Here is a 21,058-nt window from a genome sequence, read left to right on the forward strand (position 1 = left end):
GGAAAACAAGCTGCTCTGCAGTCTGGTGTTACGGCACCAGATTCTTCTGTATTGTTAGACGCAAGCAGAACAACACAACATTTTATGGAGCTATATCTTGCTGTTAGTTTATTATTATTAGGAAATTCATAATAATTCATGTGTTAGCTGTGGGATTACATGTAACCTGGGGTATGACTGTCAACTAAAACAAAGTTTACTTTGATTCGCCGTCATCATATTAAAGTTATTAATCTTACAACTACAGTTCCTATACCTCATCGCCATGCACAATGTAAACAGCTGTTTAAAAAAGAAAAGTATTATAAGAAATATATGTTGTGTCTTTCACAAAACAAATGCACATGCTAGCCAGATCAAGATCATTGAGACAGGAGACGGTCCACAGGGGCTGCAAGAATCAACAAAAAATGAAGGTTCCTTGTAGCTGCTTTAAAGTGGAAACCAACAGCTTCCCCCCATGTTAGCGTTTTCATCATCTTCTTATGTTGGTGTTGTACGTGATAACATTGAATTGTCTGACTACAATAAATGTTTTTTTCTGTATCATAAATTGTGTCAAAATGTACCTAACAATTATGTTTTTCTTCCCACTTTCGTAGTTGATGGATATTCATGTTTTAATGACTATTGGCACACAATTACCTGTGTGTTGAACATCACTGGTAACCCCCAAGAACAGTCTGCCTACAGCCTGAAATTCATTGAGCAGAGCTACAGCTTTCAGAGGTACATTAAATAAAAACATGAAATTCTTCTTACTAATTTCTGTTTGTGTTTGTGCCATAAACAAATGATAATGTTCTGTTATTGTTTTTGAATCCTTAGGGAAGAGATTTCCTGTCCACTTGTGGTGATGAGTGAGAGTTACAGCTGCGCCTGTAAAGTGAAGGAGGGCGATGATGAATATAGTACTTTAAACGAATATGATTTGTATGACATAAAATTGTGTCATGAATCTGGCTGCTACAATGTAACAAATGAAGTTTTTCAACCATCTAAAAACAGTAAGTATGACTTATTCATCATAATTGTATAAATAATTGACTTTCATGTGTGTTGAAGCTTATGTTTTTGTTTGCATACATGCGACTACGTCTACATAGGACACAAAATTTTAGGAAATTGTGATATTACGAAAGTATAGTACCTTTTTATTCAGGAGAAACACAAAATAACAATAATTTTGTGTATTCATTGCACAATGTACTGCATGTCTTAGAATGAGTTTAAAGGATAAGTTCACCAAATACTTATCTCACCTTCATGCTGATGGAAAGCCAGCTGATGTTTCATAGTCCACCAAACATTTTCTGGAGCTTCACAGCAAAACATCAAAACAGCATTGCAGCATTCTCTTGAACAACTGAACTGCTGGAGCCTAGTATTGAGATTACAATCAGTTTAAAAGGCGAAACAGAATAAAAATGCTCCATATAAACACATCAGAATAAAAAGGCCCAAACCAAAAGATAAAATATGAAATAGATAAAATATCCGAAGAGGAAAAGGAATGCATGATGTAGAATCACTTTTGCATATGTCACACAGCTGCTCCAATTAAATTCCTTGTTGCATATTAACACCAACACCTTATAATCCCATTCTATGGAAACCCTTAACCTGAAAGGACAACATTTTTATTTTTGGGTGAACTGCTCCTTTAATGTATGATTTCATTAATGTTTGTCATCAGTTCAGCTGACACCACCAAATATAACTGAGGTCCAACAAACACCAGAGACGATCAACATCACTTGGAGAAGTGGGTATGAAGACCATCTGTACTTACACAATGATTATACTCTGCTTGACTACGAACTCTTTCTTGAATCATCTCAAAGAGGGGAGAGCAAAGTAAGATCCATTCTTATAACTTCAGCAACATGTTTTGCTATAATAAGAAACAACAGTTATCACATATTTGATTGTTTCAACCTTTCCTCAGACTCTTCGTTCCAATTCACAAAGGAGCTCTGCATCAGTTCAAAGATCACAGCTTAAAAAAGGTGCTACATATTGTATCAAAATGAGATCTATTCCTGATTCTGCCTCTGACTATGAAGCAACTTGGAGTGAATGGAGTCCATCGACATGCATAAAAAATGGTGCAGGAGAAGGTAAAGTGCCACTTTTTCTTAAGTACAAAGGCTTCATGGTGCTAACTGTCAATTATGCATGTAAATGTACTGATATGAAGGGATTTTTAAAGTCTTCTCTGTGCTGTCTTAGTGTGTCTCAGTGTCATCAAGAAAGTGTTTTTTATTGTATGAATGACGAACCATCTTCTTAGAATAAAACAGATAATTCATAGACATCAGCCACCTAATAGCCCTCCAGTCATCTCTGTAGTATGACTCACTAATTCTGTATTATTTCATCGCACTTTCTCAGAACAAGATAATATATTACTCATTTTGGCCAAAACTCTGGGCCCAGTGTGTGCGGCTGTTGGAGTCCTGCTGGTTATATTCTACAGTCCTGCTGCAAGGTAATGCATCTGCACTTTGAAATGTCTATCTGCCCTGCATAAAAGCTGCAAGCCTGAAAGGTAAAATGGGATTTGGTGGTTCTGATCTTTCATGATTTGTTCACCAGAATGAAGATAAAGACTCTGTCCCACACACCGTCGCCTGCCCCTTTCTTCAAACCACTTTTTCAACAACATGAAGGCAATCTCCAGGTGAGGCGGTAACACAGTGTCCTCTTGTCGGATGATCTTCAAAATTTAAAGTTGCAATGTGCTTCACCCCTGTCGTAGTCATACTGAAAGCAGATAAGGAGCAGCATATCACCGGAGTTGCTCCGGGGTTGGGTCAAGTCACAGCTGCAATGACGTCTTGTGACCTTAGCCAACCCGTTACAAGCTAGTTTTTTTTTTTTTTTTTACATTTTGAAAAGTCCCCATCTACTGAAATTCAGTTATCTGAAATAACATTTTTGGGTGAACTTAACTTAACTTAACTAAAACTTTGACCTGCCTACAGGGAAAGTTGGAGGATTCATCTTCCTGGCAGCATAATTATGTAGACTGAATTTCATGGCAATCTATCCAATAGTTGCAGAGATATTAGTATATAGAGATATTAGTATATATACAAGTATATGGTGTGTAAAGTGCTACAGTGAGAATGATTCCTGCATCTTTGTCACACCTTATGTATCTCTATGTCACTGTATTTGCAGGAATGGCTTTCACCTCAAGGCAAATTTATGCTAGCAATCATACCTGAGGAGATCTTGACCATTGATTGTGTGATCGCTTCGCCAAAACCAACAACAAAGGACCCAGAGGAGAACCAGGACTTCAACATCCCTGCAATAGCACAACTGGCATTCACTCAGTGTCCAAGCTCCTATGTTGGTTTACCCGGGATACATGAGGCCCCTCCGCCTTTAACTATGGTGTGTCCAGCAGACATGTCTTACACTCAACTCCCTTGCTCTGTCTGGGGGGTTGGCTTTGGAGAAGTCCAAGTTGCATCCTCTCCACCTCAAGATATCTTCAACATCAGCAGTGCAGACTCTGGCTGCACCTTTGAGGACCTGACCCAAAGCCCAGAGTGCAGTGTACCAAACAGTCCTGTTGATGACAGTCCGCCACCATGTATCTGCACTGATTACTGCATCCTCAATAAAACAGCAGCAGGCTTCGCTCCTGTTTTAGTGTCCAAAGGAGGCAGCCCAAATGTTCGATCTGATTCCCTGCAAGAGGAGAAGAGCTAAAAATAAGAAGTGAGTCTGTCCGGTGGTTTGTGGAAAGGAAGTCACAAGACGTGATGCTAATCATGATGGCTGTATATTGCATTGCAGGAAATTATTACATCACACTTACTATATGTTAGATGTTCCAGATACTAAAGACTTCGTATTTAGCCAGTGCAGGTTCCTGTGATTGTTTGCCTTGAATTCACCACACCATCATTCCTCTGACATCACGCTCAGGGTGGGGAGCTTGAATGCTAGGATAATGTTGTGCTGTTGTGTTCCAGTTTAGAAGTTGTGGAACGTCAGGAATCTGACGAATTGTTGGCCGCCATGTGAATATGGTTTATGGTAAAGTAGGCTTCTGCCGTGGCTAATATGCAAATGTTATACTTGGTGCTTTTGCCAGACTGACTGCAGCATGTGACGACATGTGAATGTGCATGATTTTTTACCTCAGACGTCTATGAAACAATGTTTTTTTTATGCATAGTTGATTTTTTTGTATGTACTGTAGGTCATTAAAGGGGCATTTTGTCATTTCCTAATTCAAAATTACAGCAGTCAAATGTTTTAGGATATATCATGAACCAAGATCCATCTTTAAATTGTTTAATTTGATCAGTGCAGTGGAAACTAAAGACATGTTGCCTGGATGAGGCCGCCTGGCACTGCTCCTAAAATCAATAGAATGGGTCAAATGCTCAGGATGTACAGTATGTACCTTAAGGGGATCAATAAAGAATTATCTCAATGTTAATATTTTTCTTTATTAATTTCTCCATTAATTATAGCAAGTAAATACATCAGTTTTATGTATACATTCTATGATTTTACACATTCATATTGACGTGTTTTATTTAATTATATTACATCTGTGAAATTATATATTCATTTATTACATCATGATTTTTTTAGATATATATTTTATTATTGTCTGATATGATGGATCTGCTCATTATCACCATTGCTTCTTATTAAATAACCCAAATCTAACATGTGAGTTTGGTTCAACCACAGTGGCTGCAGTTCCGCAACAGTCCAGTAGTTGGCGGTATTGCAGCTCTTTAGCCTTCCAAAGCTCAACGACACATATAAACATACAGTAGAAGAAGAAGAGGGGGCTAGCAACGGTCCTCACCAACTTAGACGAGCCTTTAACCTACTGTGTGTTTGTATGTGGCCGGAACTGAGAGTCCGACAACATTTCTGTAAACATTCAGACACCAAACTGTGGCTGCGGGTTTTTTTTTCTTTTTCCGTATTTCTTGAGAATATTTGTGTGGTGTCTCGCTGGCAACTGAGCGAAACCGCGAGAGCAGAAGTCCTCTCATCTTTACAGCGTGTTCTCGGTCAGTGAGTAACGATGAGTAATAGTAATATCAATAGTTACAACGTGTCTGGGTCGGCCCCAAATTTACACACCGACGACGAGACCCTGGCCATAGAGCATGCCATCAGGGCGGCTATCAACACGGTGATGGACGTGATCTACAGCGCCTGTAACCGCAGAGTGCAGGAGTACCAGAGGATGGTGGAGGACAGGGACACGGAGATAAGGAGGCTGGAGGGCAAGTTGGAGAAAAGTGAAAGTGAGCTGAAGATGTTGCGACTGGAGGTCGGCAGGAGGCAGCCAGAGGGTGAGCTCCCCCGTCCGACCACGTCTCATGAACGGGAAAGAAGCTCAGGTGAAGCTGTGAAAAGTTCCAGTAACGAGCATTGTGGTGAGCACAGCGACGTCAGTCCATATGCAATGAACGAGTTTAATGTGTGGAGAGACAACAGGCGACACTGCACTCCCCCTGCAGAGCTGCGTGTCTCTGTGTGGTCAGGAAGTCTGCCCACTCATTTCTCTATTCATTATCTGTTTCATCAGCTGTAGGTGCGGAACCACCCACACAATTTTCCCCCAAGTGCCATGACACCACGGAGGCCTTTCCCCACCAACATGCCCAGCCTGAGAAGCATTCATGGGAGGGTGAAGGGCCAACGGGAGGCTTTGGGTGCCTCACCCCCCTGGTGAAAGAGGAACCCTCTGACTTGGAGACGGTCATTAAATGGGAAGTGTGTGAAGGGATTTTGCTGGACCAGCCGCAGGGTCAACATCGAGCTGAATATCAGCACAAAGAAAAACCTGCAAGAAAAGGTTAGCTCTGCCTACTGCTGCCAGCCTACTGCTGCCATCCTCCAGTGTCGGTTGAGTGATGTATAACTTCGACCTTTCTGGTGTGTCTTCAAAGTCAAATCTGTCAAACACAGATGAGTAGAGAACGCTATAATGGCAACTATAAATAGGATGATGAACGTGATCTGCAGGATATCAGTTTTTCTGATCTACAATCAGTACATTTTTAAGAAAAATGTTAATTAGCGGGTGGTTGAACTTCTCTACTACACTGCTCGTAGGTGTTAGTAATCTGTGGTTGGCAAGCTGGTAAATGAACCCACAGCCCCCTGAATAACTTGAGGGGGAAATGGTAAGGTCTTCATGGTCTCAGCATGATTCAGGCAGTGGTAGAACTTATCGGATGATCTTACATCATCTGAAACCCCTCCTAGGGCGTCATCTGACAATTTCTGTTAGCCTTTAACCTTTTACATCAGGGCTACTTTTTGCAGGCTGGGTTTGAACATCGTTTCACTCTTCAAGTGACTACTTCTGCTACTTTTCATGTTTGCACGTGAGTGTGACACCATCCATGCATGCCTTTGTGATGAGATGTGTGCCATCGGTTCTTGGAGAGAGATCGCTGAGGCATATAGGAGGCCTCTCGCCCCGCCACATATACAGACAAAAACTTTTGCCCTTCGACACTGTCAGAAGACTTTTCGTGCAGCTGAGTTCATTTCAACTTTTGCATCGGTGACAACAATCGGTGACAGCTCAGTTCTGTGAAATCAGCAAGTATAATGACAGTGATGAGCTTTATTTATACAGCACCTTTCAAAACACAGTTACAAAGTGCTTGACGGACCTGAAAGAAACACACAGCAAATAAAATAAGCCAAAAGCTATAAAAACACAACACAGGAAACACAGTGTAAAACAGAATGTCATCAAGCAAAGCAAATCACTCAAAAGCAATTTTAAAAAGGTCAGTTTTCAAAAGTGATGATAGATCTCCTCAGGCAGGTCATTCCAGAGTCATGGAGCCCTCACTGCAAATGCTCTGTCACCTTTGTTTATTAATCTAGACCTGAAATAATTAGGAATGATGCGTCTGAGGATCTCAGGCAACAGGAAGGGACCTGTTAAATTACCTGAAGTGAGGCCTCTCATGACTGTGAGTTATCGATAAATCTTGAAATTAGTTCTTAATGAAACGGGTGAAAGTATTGAACAGAAATATAGAATAGACACTCACTCCATAGTGTAGTGATGTGATGATAGTGGTGTCTTGAGAATGTAAAAACCATTGGATGGATCTATATTACAGTACTCATGAGCCTTGGTTGCTGAAGCCAGTCGCCTGTTAAAGGCATGTCAGAGCAATTCAAAAATGTTTTCATAGCCATCATGTACAGTATTATGCGCTTATTGCTGGTATCAATAAATCTTTCCGTCCTTTCTCTGTTTAGTTTCAAAGACCACGTGCAACATTAGAAAGAATTACCAGGTACAATATAATGATTAATATATGGAATTATACGATTTTGCAAAGCAAAGTAAGCCGCAGTGCACAGTAGTCTTTGCATGACATCAAAAAAAAGGTCCAAAAATATTCTTTTGCGCACAGCCTCACTGGCTGTCGAGTTTGTTAGATAACAACATCCTTTCAGTTCAAGTAGCAAGTTGCCATTTCCTGTGTGAACGTGAAGCTGCCTTCGAAGTATCTGCTTTTGAGGATATCATGCAGAATCAAAAACTGCTAAAATAACCCGCTGCAGCTGATGACAGTGTGACATGTACCTCCAACACCATTTGTGAATGATTGAATTCTGATTACTTATACTGAGTCTATCAGTTTGCTCAATAAATACCTTGTCTTTTTCCTGTATTCAGTTGAAAATAGGGTGAAAAGGATTTGCAAATCAAATGTATTCTACCAGTGTTTTTGTAGCTAACACAAAGAAGTTTATTTTTACAAATGTTATTAATTACTATTAAAATACTATCATGGATCAAATCACTGATTCACTCCTTATGAACAACTTGTTCCACAATTTTCAGATTTTGAATGCCAGTTTGAACAATATTGAAATCTTATTTTGCAGACACGCAGGCTGAATGTGAGGCAAAAACTGCTAATCCCCAGATGAGCAAGTTGATGGCAACAGAGCCTGAAGATGAGCGTGCTGACCATCTAAAAAGGAAAGGGAGGTATTGATCTTTACATCTTAATAGAATAATCAAAAGCACATACAGACTTCTTTATGAAACCCAGAATGTCTTTTTGATAGGGGTGTCATCATTTTCCAAATCTACGAATCTATTTGAGTCGACATCTGGATTTGTGAAGATAAACAGCTGAGTCAAGTTCAAAACAACATTCACCAAAAAGAAAGATTCTAGGGTTCAACAAAAAAATACCACACTTCGGGGTTTCACCAGTAAACAACAAAAGATACTGGGAGAATCATCGATCTGCTTTTGATTTCGTTGATCGAAGTTGAAAGCTCATTTTGAACTATTGGACAGGAAAATAGCTTTCCTTCCCTGTAAATTGTTTTAGGGAGTAGAGAGAAATTAAATAAGTAAATGACCCAGATCCTGTATTTGCATTGAATCCTCACTTTTAATTTGTCCAAAAAACTCTTCTTGAAGGTCTGATAATGTGCTTCAACAGACAGAAGTAACATTTCATTCATATTTCCTGTTTCAAATTCTTTATTTTGAATCCAGAGAAAAAAACGGATGCCACCTGCCTGAGAGCGAAGAAGAGGAGGCTTTGGTGAAGAGAGCTTGTGTGACCCGGCCCTTTGCACCTAAAATAACTGCTCCAAAAGACGGTCTGGCAATTATTGGCTCACCACAGCCACAGAGGCAGAGCTTAAATGGCTCCCTGACTTCCAGTTTAAATGCACAAGAACCCCCGGCATGTCAGCAGCAGACGTACATCACCATGTCAGCTCCACAACCCACGTGTGACCGTAAGAACAACAATTTTTATTATATTTCTTTTATATAGAAAAGGTTAAAGCGTGTGTATAAATCAGACACAGACTGCAGTCAGATTTTTGTTTATACTACAATTCTATAATGTCAATTATTGGTTCACATGATACTTTAGGAAATCTGTAGGATTTAGGCCCAAGTGTTTCAGTCTTAAATCCTTAGAGGTTGTAATATCTCCTTTCTCCCTCTCAATGTGACTAACATGAATATTGAAAGCAGTTCATAGTTAATAGTTTCCAGTTCTCTCACCTCAAGTTTTATCCAAAAAAGTAAAACAACATTAATCAGATACAAGTAGGTTATATCCTGCCACCCACCAGTCATAGCTGACATTGCTTCCTACCATTGACCTCATTAATCTGCAGACACGCACAAACAAACAACACACCCTGTGCTAAACCGCAGGGCGAGCAGCTCCCAAGTGAGTAAACATCGAAGTAGACGTCATCGGTGAATGCAGATCAATAATGGATAATAAAAAGTACTCAATTAAGGTGTTTTTTTGTTTTTTTTTAAAGCAATTCTCCTAGAGGTCCTCGTTTCACTCGAGACAATCAAACAACAGAACACGACTGTTCTTCAAATACTGCAGTCAGGAAACTCATCTGGAGTGCCGCTCTATGAACCTCCAGATGTCGGGTCTCTTCCCCTACCACTTCAATCGGTGCAGGACTTGAGAAGTTTGGAGCAGAGGCTCTGCACTGAGCCAGAGCTGAAGAAAAAAATGGTAAGGGTCAAAGAGCTGATTTCTGTAAAGCCATTACGCTCACGCCAATGTCACCCTCACTCTTCGCATCCACTCCTTTTCTTAAACTTTAACTGCTTTAACTGTAATGACTCAGAGGGGCCGTTCACCCCATCATCAAAAATACATATTTTTCCTCTCTGTAGTGCTATTTATCCATCTAGAGCTACACCCACCAACCGTGTCACTGCACGGAAGGACGCATGCATCTACCATGGACAAGGGGCTCAAGCTCCGGACATCGCAGGATGTAAACATAAATCAGCTGAGCAATATTGTCTACAAGTTTAGTAGATGCACACTTCCTGCTGCGTGGTGACATGGTTGGTGAGTGTAGTTCAGTGGAAAGAAAATAGTTCCTTTATGAAACTACTCACAGCAAGGATTATCTGGATTATCTTGAGCAGTTTTATTATTTCTTGTGTGTTATGGGCACCACATGTGGCATTTGGTTTCATTATATTCAAGAAAAGGCAGACATCACAACGAGCAGTATCTCCACAGTCATAAACTGTTCAGGTGAACAGTTAATGCTGAATTCAGGGCCCCCAAACTGTACAAGTGTACCAAGTTTCATGCTTTTATGAAGGATTTGTCGCATATCATCTGGACTAATAACAGTTGTATCATGCTTCTCATCTATGAGGCTGCTGATGTTGTGTATACTGACTGTCAAATGTTCAGCTTTTTAAATGTATCTTCAATTGACACTGCAGATCTCATACCTGGGTCTTTCTGGAGGCATGACGACCAAAGAGAGTGTCTGGAGGATAATGGCCAAGCTTTTTACGAACACTTTGGCCACAAACATAAACTGGAGGGGAAGGAATAACAAGCAGAAAATCGAGAACCTCACCATCAAGAAAGTTATCCTCAGTGAGTATGCTGTGATGTGTAATTGATGTAACTGATGATTGGGAAAGAAGACACGTTTGAAGCTTGCTGTAACAAACTGTCAGCTGTTTTTTACTTACTGTCAAGAGGCAATGCCACTGTTGAGCACTATTCTGTAAACTATTACTCTGTGTTACCTCTCTGTTGACATTTACCCTGCACCCTCCACTCCTGCAGATGCAGTCAGGCAGAATTCATTCTGCAAGGATGCCATGGATGAGGAGATAGAGAGATATATGAAGCGCTGGCTGCAGCTGGCAGGAGACAGAGATGGAGGGAGAAAAAGAAGGGAAAAGTGCAAGGAAGCACACAGCATGCAGGATTACTGTGTGGACGACATGTTTACTCATGTGATGGAGTAGTACATTGTACATCTGCAACACATATTGTATATATCATGCAAACAAGCACACTTATTTTAACCCCTGCTGATGAAGACACAGTGGGTCCTTGCAAAAAAAGACACTATCCCTTCAATGAATGTCCACTTGACTGAATTCAGATCTATCATATTATGTTAAACTTTCACGTGATCTGTAATAATGATAAAAATGCAACACACTAAAAACCAACAAAACCGGAAAAAGTTATCTAACGCGCTGACGTACAATCCTACATTGGTTACCTGATTTATCATCAATCATCTAAGCCGGCTGACGTAAACTAAAAAATGACGGAGATGAGGTTACCCCCATTTGATTATTCTTGATTTCTGCAGGATGACCTTATGATTCATGATTACGTATTCAAGGTTCTTTGATTGTTTTTCACTAAAACACAATATGTGTCCTATCTGTGATGCAATACATATATAGGTTTCCTAACAAAATGTAAGGTTAAAAATGATTCCAGTTTGTTTCAGTGCAATTTTAGTTTTTGTTGTTAAGAATATTTCAATGGTTATTGGGATAACTTCCTTTTTATCAATCAAAGTGAGGAAGTATCTATGTGCAGTGCCTTTTGCACTTTGGCTGTTATTGTTGTCGTCGCTTTACAGAGCTCATTATTCATGGCACTTATACTTAAATATTGTATCTTACTTTGATATTAGTATCTAATGTTGTTATCAATCATATTTATTTTTCCTCCAGAGAATGTGTTCATTGTATTCTGTTTTAGTAGGCCTTATAATTAACATTGTTAAAAAGTTAATGCAAGGAATATCATTTCAATAGTGTGAATTAGTCTGTTTAAGAAGACGTTGCAAAATAATACACTATCCCTTCAATGAATGTCAACATGACTGATTTTCACTTCTATCATCTCATTTTTTGTAAAAACACTAACAACCGAATAACAAAACATAAGCAGATGCATGCGCACACACACAATGCCACACTTTTTCTTCCTTTTTTATAAGTCAAAGTGAGGAAGGATCTGATAGACACAAACAAAACACAAAAATGTGCAGTTCCTTTTGCACTTTTACTGTTATTGTTGTCGTTGCTTGCACTTTCACTTAATGTATCTTATCTTGATGTTAGTTTTCATGGTGCTATTATTATCATATTTATTTTTACTCCAGATAATGTGTTTATTGTATTCACTGTTAATGGGCCTTATAATTTACATTGTTAAAATGTTAATTTAGGAAATATCATTTAAAAGTGTTAAATTGTCTCTTTAAATAATATATTGTTCTCTTCCAGGTAATGTTTTGCATTTACTGTTGAGTTGGTGATATCAGTACAATCACACCTTTGTGATGAGTTTTTATCCATTGCTGCCTTTATATATATATATATATATATATATATATATATATATATGTGTATATATATGTGTGTATATATATGTGTATATATATATATATATATATATATATATATATTGTTGAATTGAAATATTGTTGTATATATATATATATATATATATATACATATGTATATTGTTGAATTGGCTAATGAAAACCATTTTCTTTTAAGCAGTTGCCTGGTTGTTGTTTGCCCTAATTGCTTGTCAGATTTGTCAACATGTTTGATATCATCTCGTTTTCATGTTTTCCGATGAACTGAAGAAAAATAGTGTACCGATTGTCGAACAAATTGCTTTTTTAAATAAAGTTGAGACAACAGTATATCATAGGTTATTTAAGTTATTTTAAAATGTTGAACAGGAGGATTGGGAGCACTTTCATACTGTGGTAATATGAATGTTGTTATTTTCTTCCTTTTTCAATCTTCAGTCACATTTTATGTATGTAAGCAGTTGTAGAGCAGGTTTTGGTGACACCTAAAGAGGCATGCGTCAACAGCAAATTTCAAAACACAAGACTGGAACCTGGTATGAAGGGTCTTTGATGAGACACTGATCCTGTTATTTTTCTTAGAAGCCTTTCTCAACACGTCACCAACACTAACATGGCCACCAACTCGTCATAGAAAAGGTACTATAAAAGATGAAAATCACAATAAATCCAGTCATATTGACAACTGCAGTTATGTGAAAGTGTAGTTTGTCAGCTGTGAGCTGCTAATATACAGGACCAGCTCTGCAAGGTTTAAATTATGGGTTTTGATAACTGCTCAATGAGACAACATCACTAACGCTACTGTTGGCCCTGCAGTCTTTATAATAACACATTCACAGTCTTATATTTCATTAGTTTTATTACAAACTGCGACTTCACTGACTTGGAAATTATCTTTTAAAATTGACAAACATCATATATGTGATTCATGACACAATTCAAGCGGGATCAGGAAAATAATTTGTCTCTCTCCATTCACTACCATGCAAAGTTATTCTGCTTTAATGTCTCATGAAGGAAACCGGAAGGGGCGTGGCGGCCAGGTGGCGCTGTGGCTGCAGAACCAACACCCGCTGACAGGCGAAGAAGAAGACGACGCAGGAAACAAACTGCCTCTCTGGTGTGTAGCCTTTAGCTAATTCAACGCTCGCTAAATACAAGTCTATCTACTCTGTTTTGTATGAACTTGTTTCACAACAGCGATAAGACGTAGATTCGTGCGTTGAATGCGACTTTTTTTATTTTATTTTGATGACTGTTTGTGTGCAGCCGGTGTCTCAGTGAGCCGCATCGTCTGATAGCCTAGCATCACTGTAGCTAGCTCTGACGCTCTACACGTAGCTCGCTAACACCAAAACAGGGTGAATTTGAAGATGAATTTGGTCAAAAACAGAACTTTGCACCCCCACCTGCGCGACGAGGAAGCTCTGGTGGTGGAAAACGCCATCCGGCTGGCGATAGACTCAATAATAAACGTGCTGTACGGTGTAAACAGTGCCAGGGCTCATGAGTACCAGCGGATGGTGGCCGACAGGGACAAAGAGATCCAGCGTCTGGAGTGCAGGCTGAAGGAGATCGAGCATGAGCTGCAGGTGCCTCGCCGACAGGGATACACCTGCGGGATGCTGGAGAAGGCACAGAGCTCCGGTGACCCACAGAGGACAGAGCCGGGCGGGTTTGAACCAAGCTGCACTGACACTGAGATGACCGCAGGGCAGCAGGAGTGTGAAATGAGCATCTCTTGTAAGTAAACATAATTAACAGTATGGACAATATTAGAGCAAGAACACACCCTCTCTGGTTCACAAATACAGGAATGTTTAGGTTTGGGAAGAGCACCTATCTGATTGTCAGGTAAATAGTTACACTTTGTAATAACCATTAATAAATGGTACATTTTATGTTAGTTTATTTACATTTAGGGTCATTCCAAGCCAACTCACCTGAGGCCTGTGGACTGCCTGTTATTAATGTGACTACTGTTACCATCAAGCAGCAACTCTTTGGATGACGTTTCCTTAAGGTTTCTTGAATGTTCAGGACAAACTTCAACCCAAACCAGTGAAAAATAAACAATTGATGAGGTTTATAATACACATACAAAGAATCACAAAAATGCAGAGTGAGTGCCAAACTTTCAAAATCCATAACTTAAAAAGTATTTGGAGCACAGCTATAGGATTTTTGCAAGATCCCATGAATTTAATTCAACATGAGTTCTTTCAAGAAGGTCCATGACATGAACTGGGAAAAGTTCTGGACTGGCAATATATGGGTTTGCTGACAAAATCTGCCAATGACAGAGATATCACTATTGGCATATATGTTGTGAATATATTATAAATCTTTTTATTATTATAATACAGGAAAGGATGCTTGAGGTAATTTATGACTATTAGATTCCAAATGAAGTTTGTTGTTTGGAATTTTAGACAATAATGTTTTTTCACACCACACTGTTAATAATTTTAGTTTCATAGTCTCGTATGTGTGCAGTCCAAATTCAGGAAACCTTCGTCTTATTGAATCTGTATACTTTTGTTCAGACGTGCCAAATTATATAGATGTTATGGTGCAATATGTTACAGTGAAATACATATGTGTTGTCCAAAAAGCCTAGATATAATATATTTTTGCTGAGAAGAAACATTATCGTTATTTTTGGTGCCTCATGTTTTTAAACTTAACATTTAATCAGTACTTGATATGAGGAAATGTTACTTATGATTATGTCTTTCGAATGTACATCAACACATTTTGTCAAGTATTCTGCTCGCTTCTGAGTTGAGCTGTAAAACTTTCCAAACTGTCACACTGAAAGAAGCGCTTTCAAAAGCACCAGTGATGTTTGAATCTTCAGATGTCTTTCAGATGATTTTTCATTTGATACAAGCTCCGATACAATGTGTTGAAACAGTGTACTTCACAGGAGTGAAACAAGCTCGGAGCTTCAGTATCATCCATCTCTAGTAATCTGTAAAGTATCCTGCCTTTCTTATCTATCTTTGTCCCAAGTGTTTGATACACACATTCGAGGGATCACTACAAAAGTGTGTGTATATTAGCCGATATGTTGATGTCGGAATTTTGTCAGTCCCTAAAGGCACCGGTCCTGAAACTGAGTGTTGGTGGGGCTCTAGTTAATTGTTATTTCACTGTTAATAAACAATGAAACGCGTTATAAACCATTTATTAAGTAGTTGTTTATTGTAAAGTTGCAACTGATGTTTATAAGATGTTAAGATATAGATTTTTGCTTGTGTGTGTAGTATACAGGCATTGGATTAGGGCTGCAAATAATGATTATTTTTAATAATCTGTGGATTATTTCCTTGATTATTTGATCAGTTGTTTGGTCTATTTAATGTCAGAAAATTGTGAAAAATGTTGCTCATTGCTGCCCAAAGCATCTTGTTTTGTCCACAACCCAAAGATATTTAATTTGCTGTCATAAAGGAGTGAAGAAACCACAAAATAACCACATTTATGAAGCCTGATTCAGAGAGTTTCTACTTCTTTTTTTCTTAAATGTACCCAAAATCAAAATAGTTGCCATTCATTTAATAGTTGACAACAAATCAATAAATCCTTGAAGTTCTACATTAGATCAACCATTTATGCTGTTAAAATAAACAAAAATAACTTTGTTAACAGCAAAAGGAAGTGATCTGTAATCTGTCACTTCTATCCCTGAGAATGCCATTTTCTGTCTTCTTTCTCCACAGTGGGCCTTATTGCAAGACCCCCCTCACATGTCTCCTGCCAAAGCCACGAGTCGGCTCTTCCGTCATCCCCCAGCAGAATGGGCCTGGACCAGAGCTTCACCTCCCACTCCTCCGTGTCCTCAGGTGTATCAGAGGCAACCAGGAATCTGCCCACGTCTCCCAGCAGCCTTGTCATCAAAGAGGAGCCGTGTGACGTGGACACGGTCTTAATCAAATGGGAAATGAGTGAGGAGAGACTCGGGGAGCATCAGGAGAGCACAGGCAGTCCATACCAGGACCAAGAGAGCTCCAGTGTAGAAAGTAATGTATCCTATTTGTATTCCTATTATGCATTATAAATTCCTAAAGTTATCTCTCAAGATTATCCGTTGTTACACTAATGACATGTTCTGTAACACCAGGGCTGGGTATTGTACCTCAGTACTATGCTGACCAAGTATCAAACAATGTAAAGTATCAATAATTTGTTTGATTCTTTGGCTTCGTTACTTACTATTTAATCATATATTTCATAATTTTAAACCATGATCTTGCTCTTTGCACTGCATGAGAAGTGGGATTTTTGTCATTTGTAAATTGCTGTGGGAGTAAATCTCTTAAAATCAGCACAGAAAACTGCCGGGAACTTCCAGAAATGTATGTGGGGTTTCAGTCTCTGGCAGTTTTACAAACCTGAGAGGCTTGGCAGTTGACCCCCAACGTCCTCAGGTTTAGGAGGGGATTGTAAATGAAAATGCTGTTAGCTAAACAAATGTAAGTGATGATAGCAGGGGGATTTTGACACACTTATGCAGGGATTATACCTTTTTCTTCTCTGGTACAAATACATTAGATCAGGCTCAGAATAATTATATTCTCATTGTGGCTTTTACAGCTTTCCTAATGTAACTGCTTTGATGAATCATCACTAGCAGGACACAAAACAGTTCATTTTATTTAAATTTATTTTAATGCTACCCAAAGAAGTTCAGTCACTTTGATGTTTTCACAAATCATTGTATACATGCAGTGTTCGAAGGGCAACTCAAACTTCTGATCTGATCTTTGAAGAGTTTAGTACACTATCTTAAATCTAAAATACTGTGCAGAGTGACATGACAACAGTCACCTAATCTCTTGTCTTGCTGTGATGCACAGTGGATGTGTTTGCTACACATCTTGCAGCAACACGCTCAATGGGTAAAAATGATGCTGGATGTGAGGTGTCTGTTCCCTCCAAGCTCCAAACTTCTTCAGCATGCCATAATGTCTGTCAAGACGGGGATGAAGCCAGGAAAGTTTTGCCACGCCACTTAGCACATACCTATACTGACCTTTCTGCTCAGTACATTTTAAAGTTACAAGTTGGAAACGCCATGTGGGTCAGTAACATCATCGAGAACTCGTCCAACCACATCCGAGGTCTTTGTCACTCAGACGAGCCCACGAGACAAGATGTAAAGATATACTGCATATATAAACACAGACATATTCTCCATTATGTACCATTTTTAGATTATTTCTTTGCTGCTTTATAGTAACACAAATTGCATCGCTACAATGCTCGGATGGCGTCTCCCCATTCACCTCTCCAGAAACACCTCCGCCTGATAGGCTGTCAAGTGATCGACCCCTTTCAGCCTGACCCCTGGACACAGACAAGAACCTGCTTGCTGCCCTGAGTGGGCAACCTTGCCAGTTGACTCAGAAAGTGATGGCAGTGATCACCAGATTGCTCTCTATGGAGGAGCGGATGGCTGCTTTGGAAACCAAATATAAGTGCGACTCCAGTGTTGAAGCAATCAACAGGAACAGACGGGCGCTCAATCCCAAAATTGCGGTAAGAATATATCGAGTGACAAGAGCCCCTTTCACACATGCACTGCTACCCTGAAACTCCAGATCAGCTGGCTTGGACTTAACAGACTTTGTACTAGGGAGCTGGCAGGGTAATCGGATCGGATCGGATTGAGCTTGTGTGACCAGAGCACACAATTGAGTCCGATTCTCTAGACATTGTCCGTAGTTCATTTGTAAAAACAGCTAAGGTTTGCAGTGATTGAAGAGAGAGAGGGAGAGACAGAAGCCTTCACTAACAGCTAAGCTAAGGCAACTAGCAGATTGGAAAAACAGTGCGTCGTCTTCACGACTCTAAAGTAAATTGCAGTCATTGCGACCCAGAGCAAGGGTAAGATTAAAATGAATGGGAACAATGCATCCTGCTGTGTAAAGCTAAATATATGTGCTCTTTGATTTATTTACATTTTGTCTTCACAGGCTGAGCTCACCTCACAATGAGGCAGTCAGGTCTTATTTGGTCGAAGTTCTGGCTGCAAGTCCGGATGTATGAGTGGATAATGACATCATTCTATGTAAGTAACTATTACTGTGATTCTTTTTCTGTTTTACTTTTACTGTGGATATTTTACAGTTAGTTAGCCTGCTTATTTTCCTTTTTTTTCATTTATGACATACTCATTTAATTGTTTTCCAGCTTCCTGTAAGACCTACTATGAGACAGTACGCAGGAACTTCCGCTACAGCCAGCCGGACTCCTGAGACACATGTCTGGAGGGACGTCATGATTGAGATGACTGAGATGAGGAGGACTCTGAGGGAGTGTCCGGGTGGATCGTGAGGCCTCCTTTCATAGCCAAAAGCTCAACGGCCTGTGTGCCACACTTCAGGCGAGGCTGGAAGCCAATCCGAAGTACACAGCTACACATCATAGACGTCTGCATGTTGGACCACATTCAGACAGAATGCCATCGAATACTTACGACTCAGTGGCGGCAAAAGGACACTTCAAGGCTCATCTGACGCCATCGCTGTAGCTAACTTTTGCTCCAGACAGTGGTTGGAGACTAAAAGCTACTGATGAGGCCAGTAGTTGTTTTACTCACAGTTGTGTTTGTACATTTATCAATAAAAAATGTGCTTTTAATGGACATGTCCCACGCAATTTATTTTTCTTCTCCCATAAATTAATCATGTCATTGACTACAGCGTAGCCCATAACCTGAATGTGTGCAACATATCACATGAATATATAGTCTTCAGTAACTGCAGTATTTTTAATATAGGATTACTAATTGTACAGATAACTTTATTATTATTGTTGTAAGGGAGGGGTTTATCCAAGCCTCTATTATAATGGCTCAGGGTGACCAATAACAGATCTACCAACACTAACCAACTAACTGAACACCCAGTTTTTTATGTAGCATTTTAACCTCTTTAACTGAGGCAGGCTGCTTTGTACTGAGTCAAAACGGATCACTGTGGCAACAAAATGGGGTATCAAGGTGGATTCAAGCCGAAAACTCAGGTCTTGTTTTGCCACTGGTGCCCAATACCCAGCCCCGTGTAACAGGCTATGAAAGAGAAAAGCTTTGGCTAAATGCTGTCACTGTAAAAAATGTATCGGCATGTGGGGTTGTACGACTAATAAAATGTTCATCTTTTCTGATCTCTTTAGAAAACCTGGAGAACGGAGAAAGGATAAAGTTCATGGAGAAACCTTATGCAGACCCAGATGGACATCACCTCACTGAGGGTGAACACTTGAGGTGAGTTAATACAAATGAGCCAAATAGAAATAGAATGCATGGAATAAAATAGGTGATATTTCTTCCCTTATTTGTTTTAAACTGTCCATAATGAGTCCGACACTGTTGTAGGAGTGCCGTGCTTTTTTTTTTTTTTTTTACATAAGCAGTAGTACTTCCTAAGACCTGTAAACTCACTTTATTCTGTAAAATTGGTGGAGTTGCCCTTTAAAACAAATCCCTTAGAGGAATCTGAATATTAAGTGTTTGGTGAACTGCATACCTACTCATCTGTGCGATCCTCTCTCACTTCCTCAGGAACAAGAAGAAGAGCGTGCCCATGTCCGAGCTGCCGGAGGAGGCTCAGAGACTGAAGAGAGCAGCCTGGAGAGCAGCTTCCAGACGGTACTACGCCCGAAAAGTAGCTCGCCAACAGGCAACCCCCTCACGCCCCATCCCCATTCCCCACATTACAGACTCCCGGTTTCTACAGCCCATCTCTTGGATGGATAAGAGAAGGAGGACGCTGATATCGGAGTTACCCGACGAGTCTCAGACGCTGCAGAGGGAGGCGTGGAGAGCGGCGTCCAAGAGGTACTACGCTCGGAAAACAGCTCGCCACCAGAGCGAGCCCGCACAGTTCGTACACCTGCTGCAGAGCTCTGAAGAAACACTGGGACCCAACAGAGGAGGATCAGGCACCAGCAGTGGAGGAATAATGTGCAGCTGATAGACGGTGATGCTGGTGAGGTATTCTGCTCATTGAAAGGTCGGTATGATTTTGTGATGTAGGACACTGGACTGAATGTTTTGTTACTATCGTTGGTTGGTTTGTACTGATGATGATGAGATCTTCTGATATCGGCTCTAATTTCTCACATTTTTCTAAATTATTATTTTTCTTTATCTCAACCTCCTTTTGTATACTGCAATATATGCCTGTACAAAGTGCTTACTGCGAAGGAAGCCTGAATACATGTATCCTGAGGCAATATGAGGCTATTGTACACTACTCATGTATCAATACAGCGCCCCCAGAGTCCAACATCTGTAACTACAACCAAGGCATCTGTGACGGTCAAATTATGAGCTCAACATCTCTGTGTAAATGATAGTGAAGAACTAGCAGTTGAATATTTACTGGTGAATTTAAAATGTTTGTTTTTTTTCTGGTTCATCTTTTGGAACATGTTAATAAAGACAATTTAAATCAACCGTGGTGTTGTATTTCTGTTGTATTCAGGGAATCATGTCTGTCTAAATTATACAGTTTCATCACAATGTTTTCTTTTGCTTTGAAATATTTGAGTTTATGCAAACTTGAAACAAAATGAAGTCGCCAAACTCTGTGAAGAAAACCGTCTTTGTTCCAAACTGTCGTGGGGCGACAGTAGCTCAGTCAGTAAGGACTTGGCGTGGGGATCAGAGGATGGCTCCTTCAAGACCCACACACAAGTCAGCATGGATTGTGGACTGGTAGCTGGAGAGGGGCCAGTATGCTTTCTTTTGCCTCTAACTTCTCAGGAAATTGCGCACAATAAAAGAAAAACATGATTTCCATGTATTTCTTTTCCCTTTTTCCTGGACACATTGATT

At 39.8% G+C, this 21,058-nt stretch overlaps 3 protein-coding genes across 3 annotated transcripts in view; all 3 read left to right on the forward strand.

Moving 5' to 3' along the window:
• The window catches only part of LOC311260078 (uncharacterized protein), a gene marked incomplete at both ends in the record, with an annotated part of 4,902 nt that extends 1,176 nt beyond the window's left edge, over nt 1-3,726 (forward strand). The window contains 4 exons of the mRNA XM_084357588.1: nt 1,697-1,765; nt 2,395-2,491; nt 2,599-2,683; nt 3,187-3,726. Of these exons, the coding sequence (XP_084213714.1) occupies nt 1,697-1,765; nt 2,395-2,491; nt 2,599-2,683; nt 3,187-3,726 (791 nt within the window). The remainder of the gene's footprint in view (nt 1-1,696; nt 1,766-2,394; nt 2,492-2,598; nt 2,684-3,186) is intronic.
• Nucleotides 3,727-4,989: 1,263 nt separating this feature from the next.
• LOC311259514 (uncharacterized protein) lies at nt 4,990-12,211 on the forward strand. The gene is made up of 7 exons (XM_084356734.1): nt 4,990-5,429; nt 5,582-5,851; nt 7,921-8,026; nt 8,549-8,796; nt 9,340-9,548; nt 10,283-10,442; nt 10,638-12,211. The coding sequence occupies exons 1-7, from the start codon at nt 5,072-5,074 to the stop codon at nt 10,820-10,822; spliced, it is 1,536 nt and encodes a 511-aa protein (XP_084212860.1). The 5' UTR covers nt 4,990-5,071; the 3' UTR covers nt 10,823-12,211.
• A 1,054-nt stretch (nt 12,212-13,265) lies between these two features.
• LOC311260040 (uncharacterized protein) lies at nt 13,266-20,676 on the forward strand. Its single transcript, XM_084357544.1, has 4 exons — nt 13,266-13,953; nt 15,936-16,235; nt 19,393-19,483; nt 19,781-20,676. The coding sequence occupies exons 1-4, from the start codon at nt 13,584-13,586 to the stop codon at nt 20,190-20,192; spliced, it is 1,173 nt and encodes a 390-aa protein (XP_084213670.1). The 5' UTR covers nt 13,266-13,583; the 3' UTR covers nt 20,193-20,676.
• Nucleotides 20,677-21,058: the final 382 nt, after the last annotated feature.

Source organism: Pagrus pagrus (genome assembly GCF_965226575.1).
Source record: "Pagrus pagrus genome assembly, chromosome: 7".
Lineage (NCBI taxonomy): Eukaryota > Metazoa > Chordata > Actinopteri > Spariformes > Sparidae > Pagrus > Pagrus pagrus.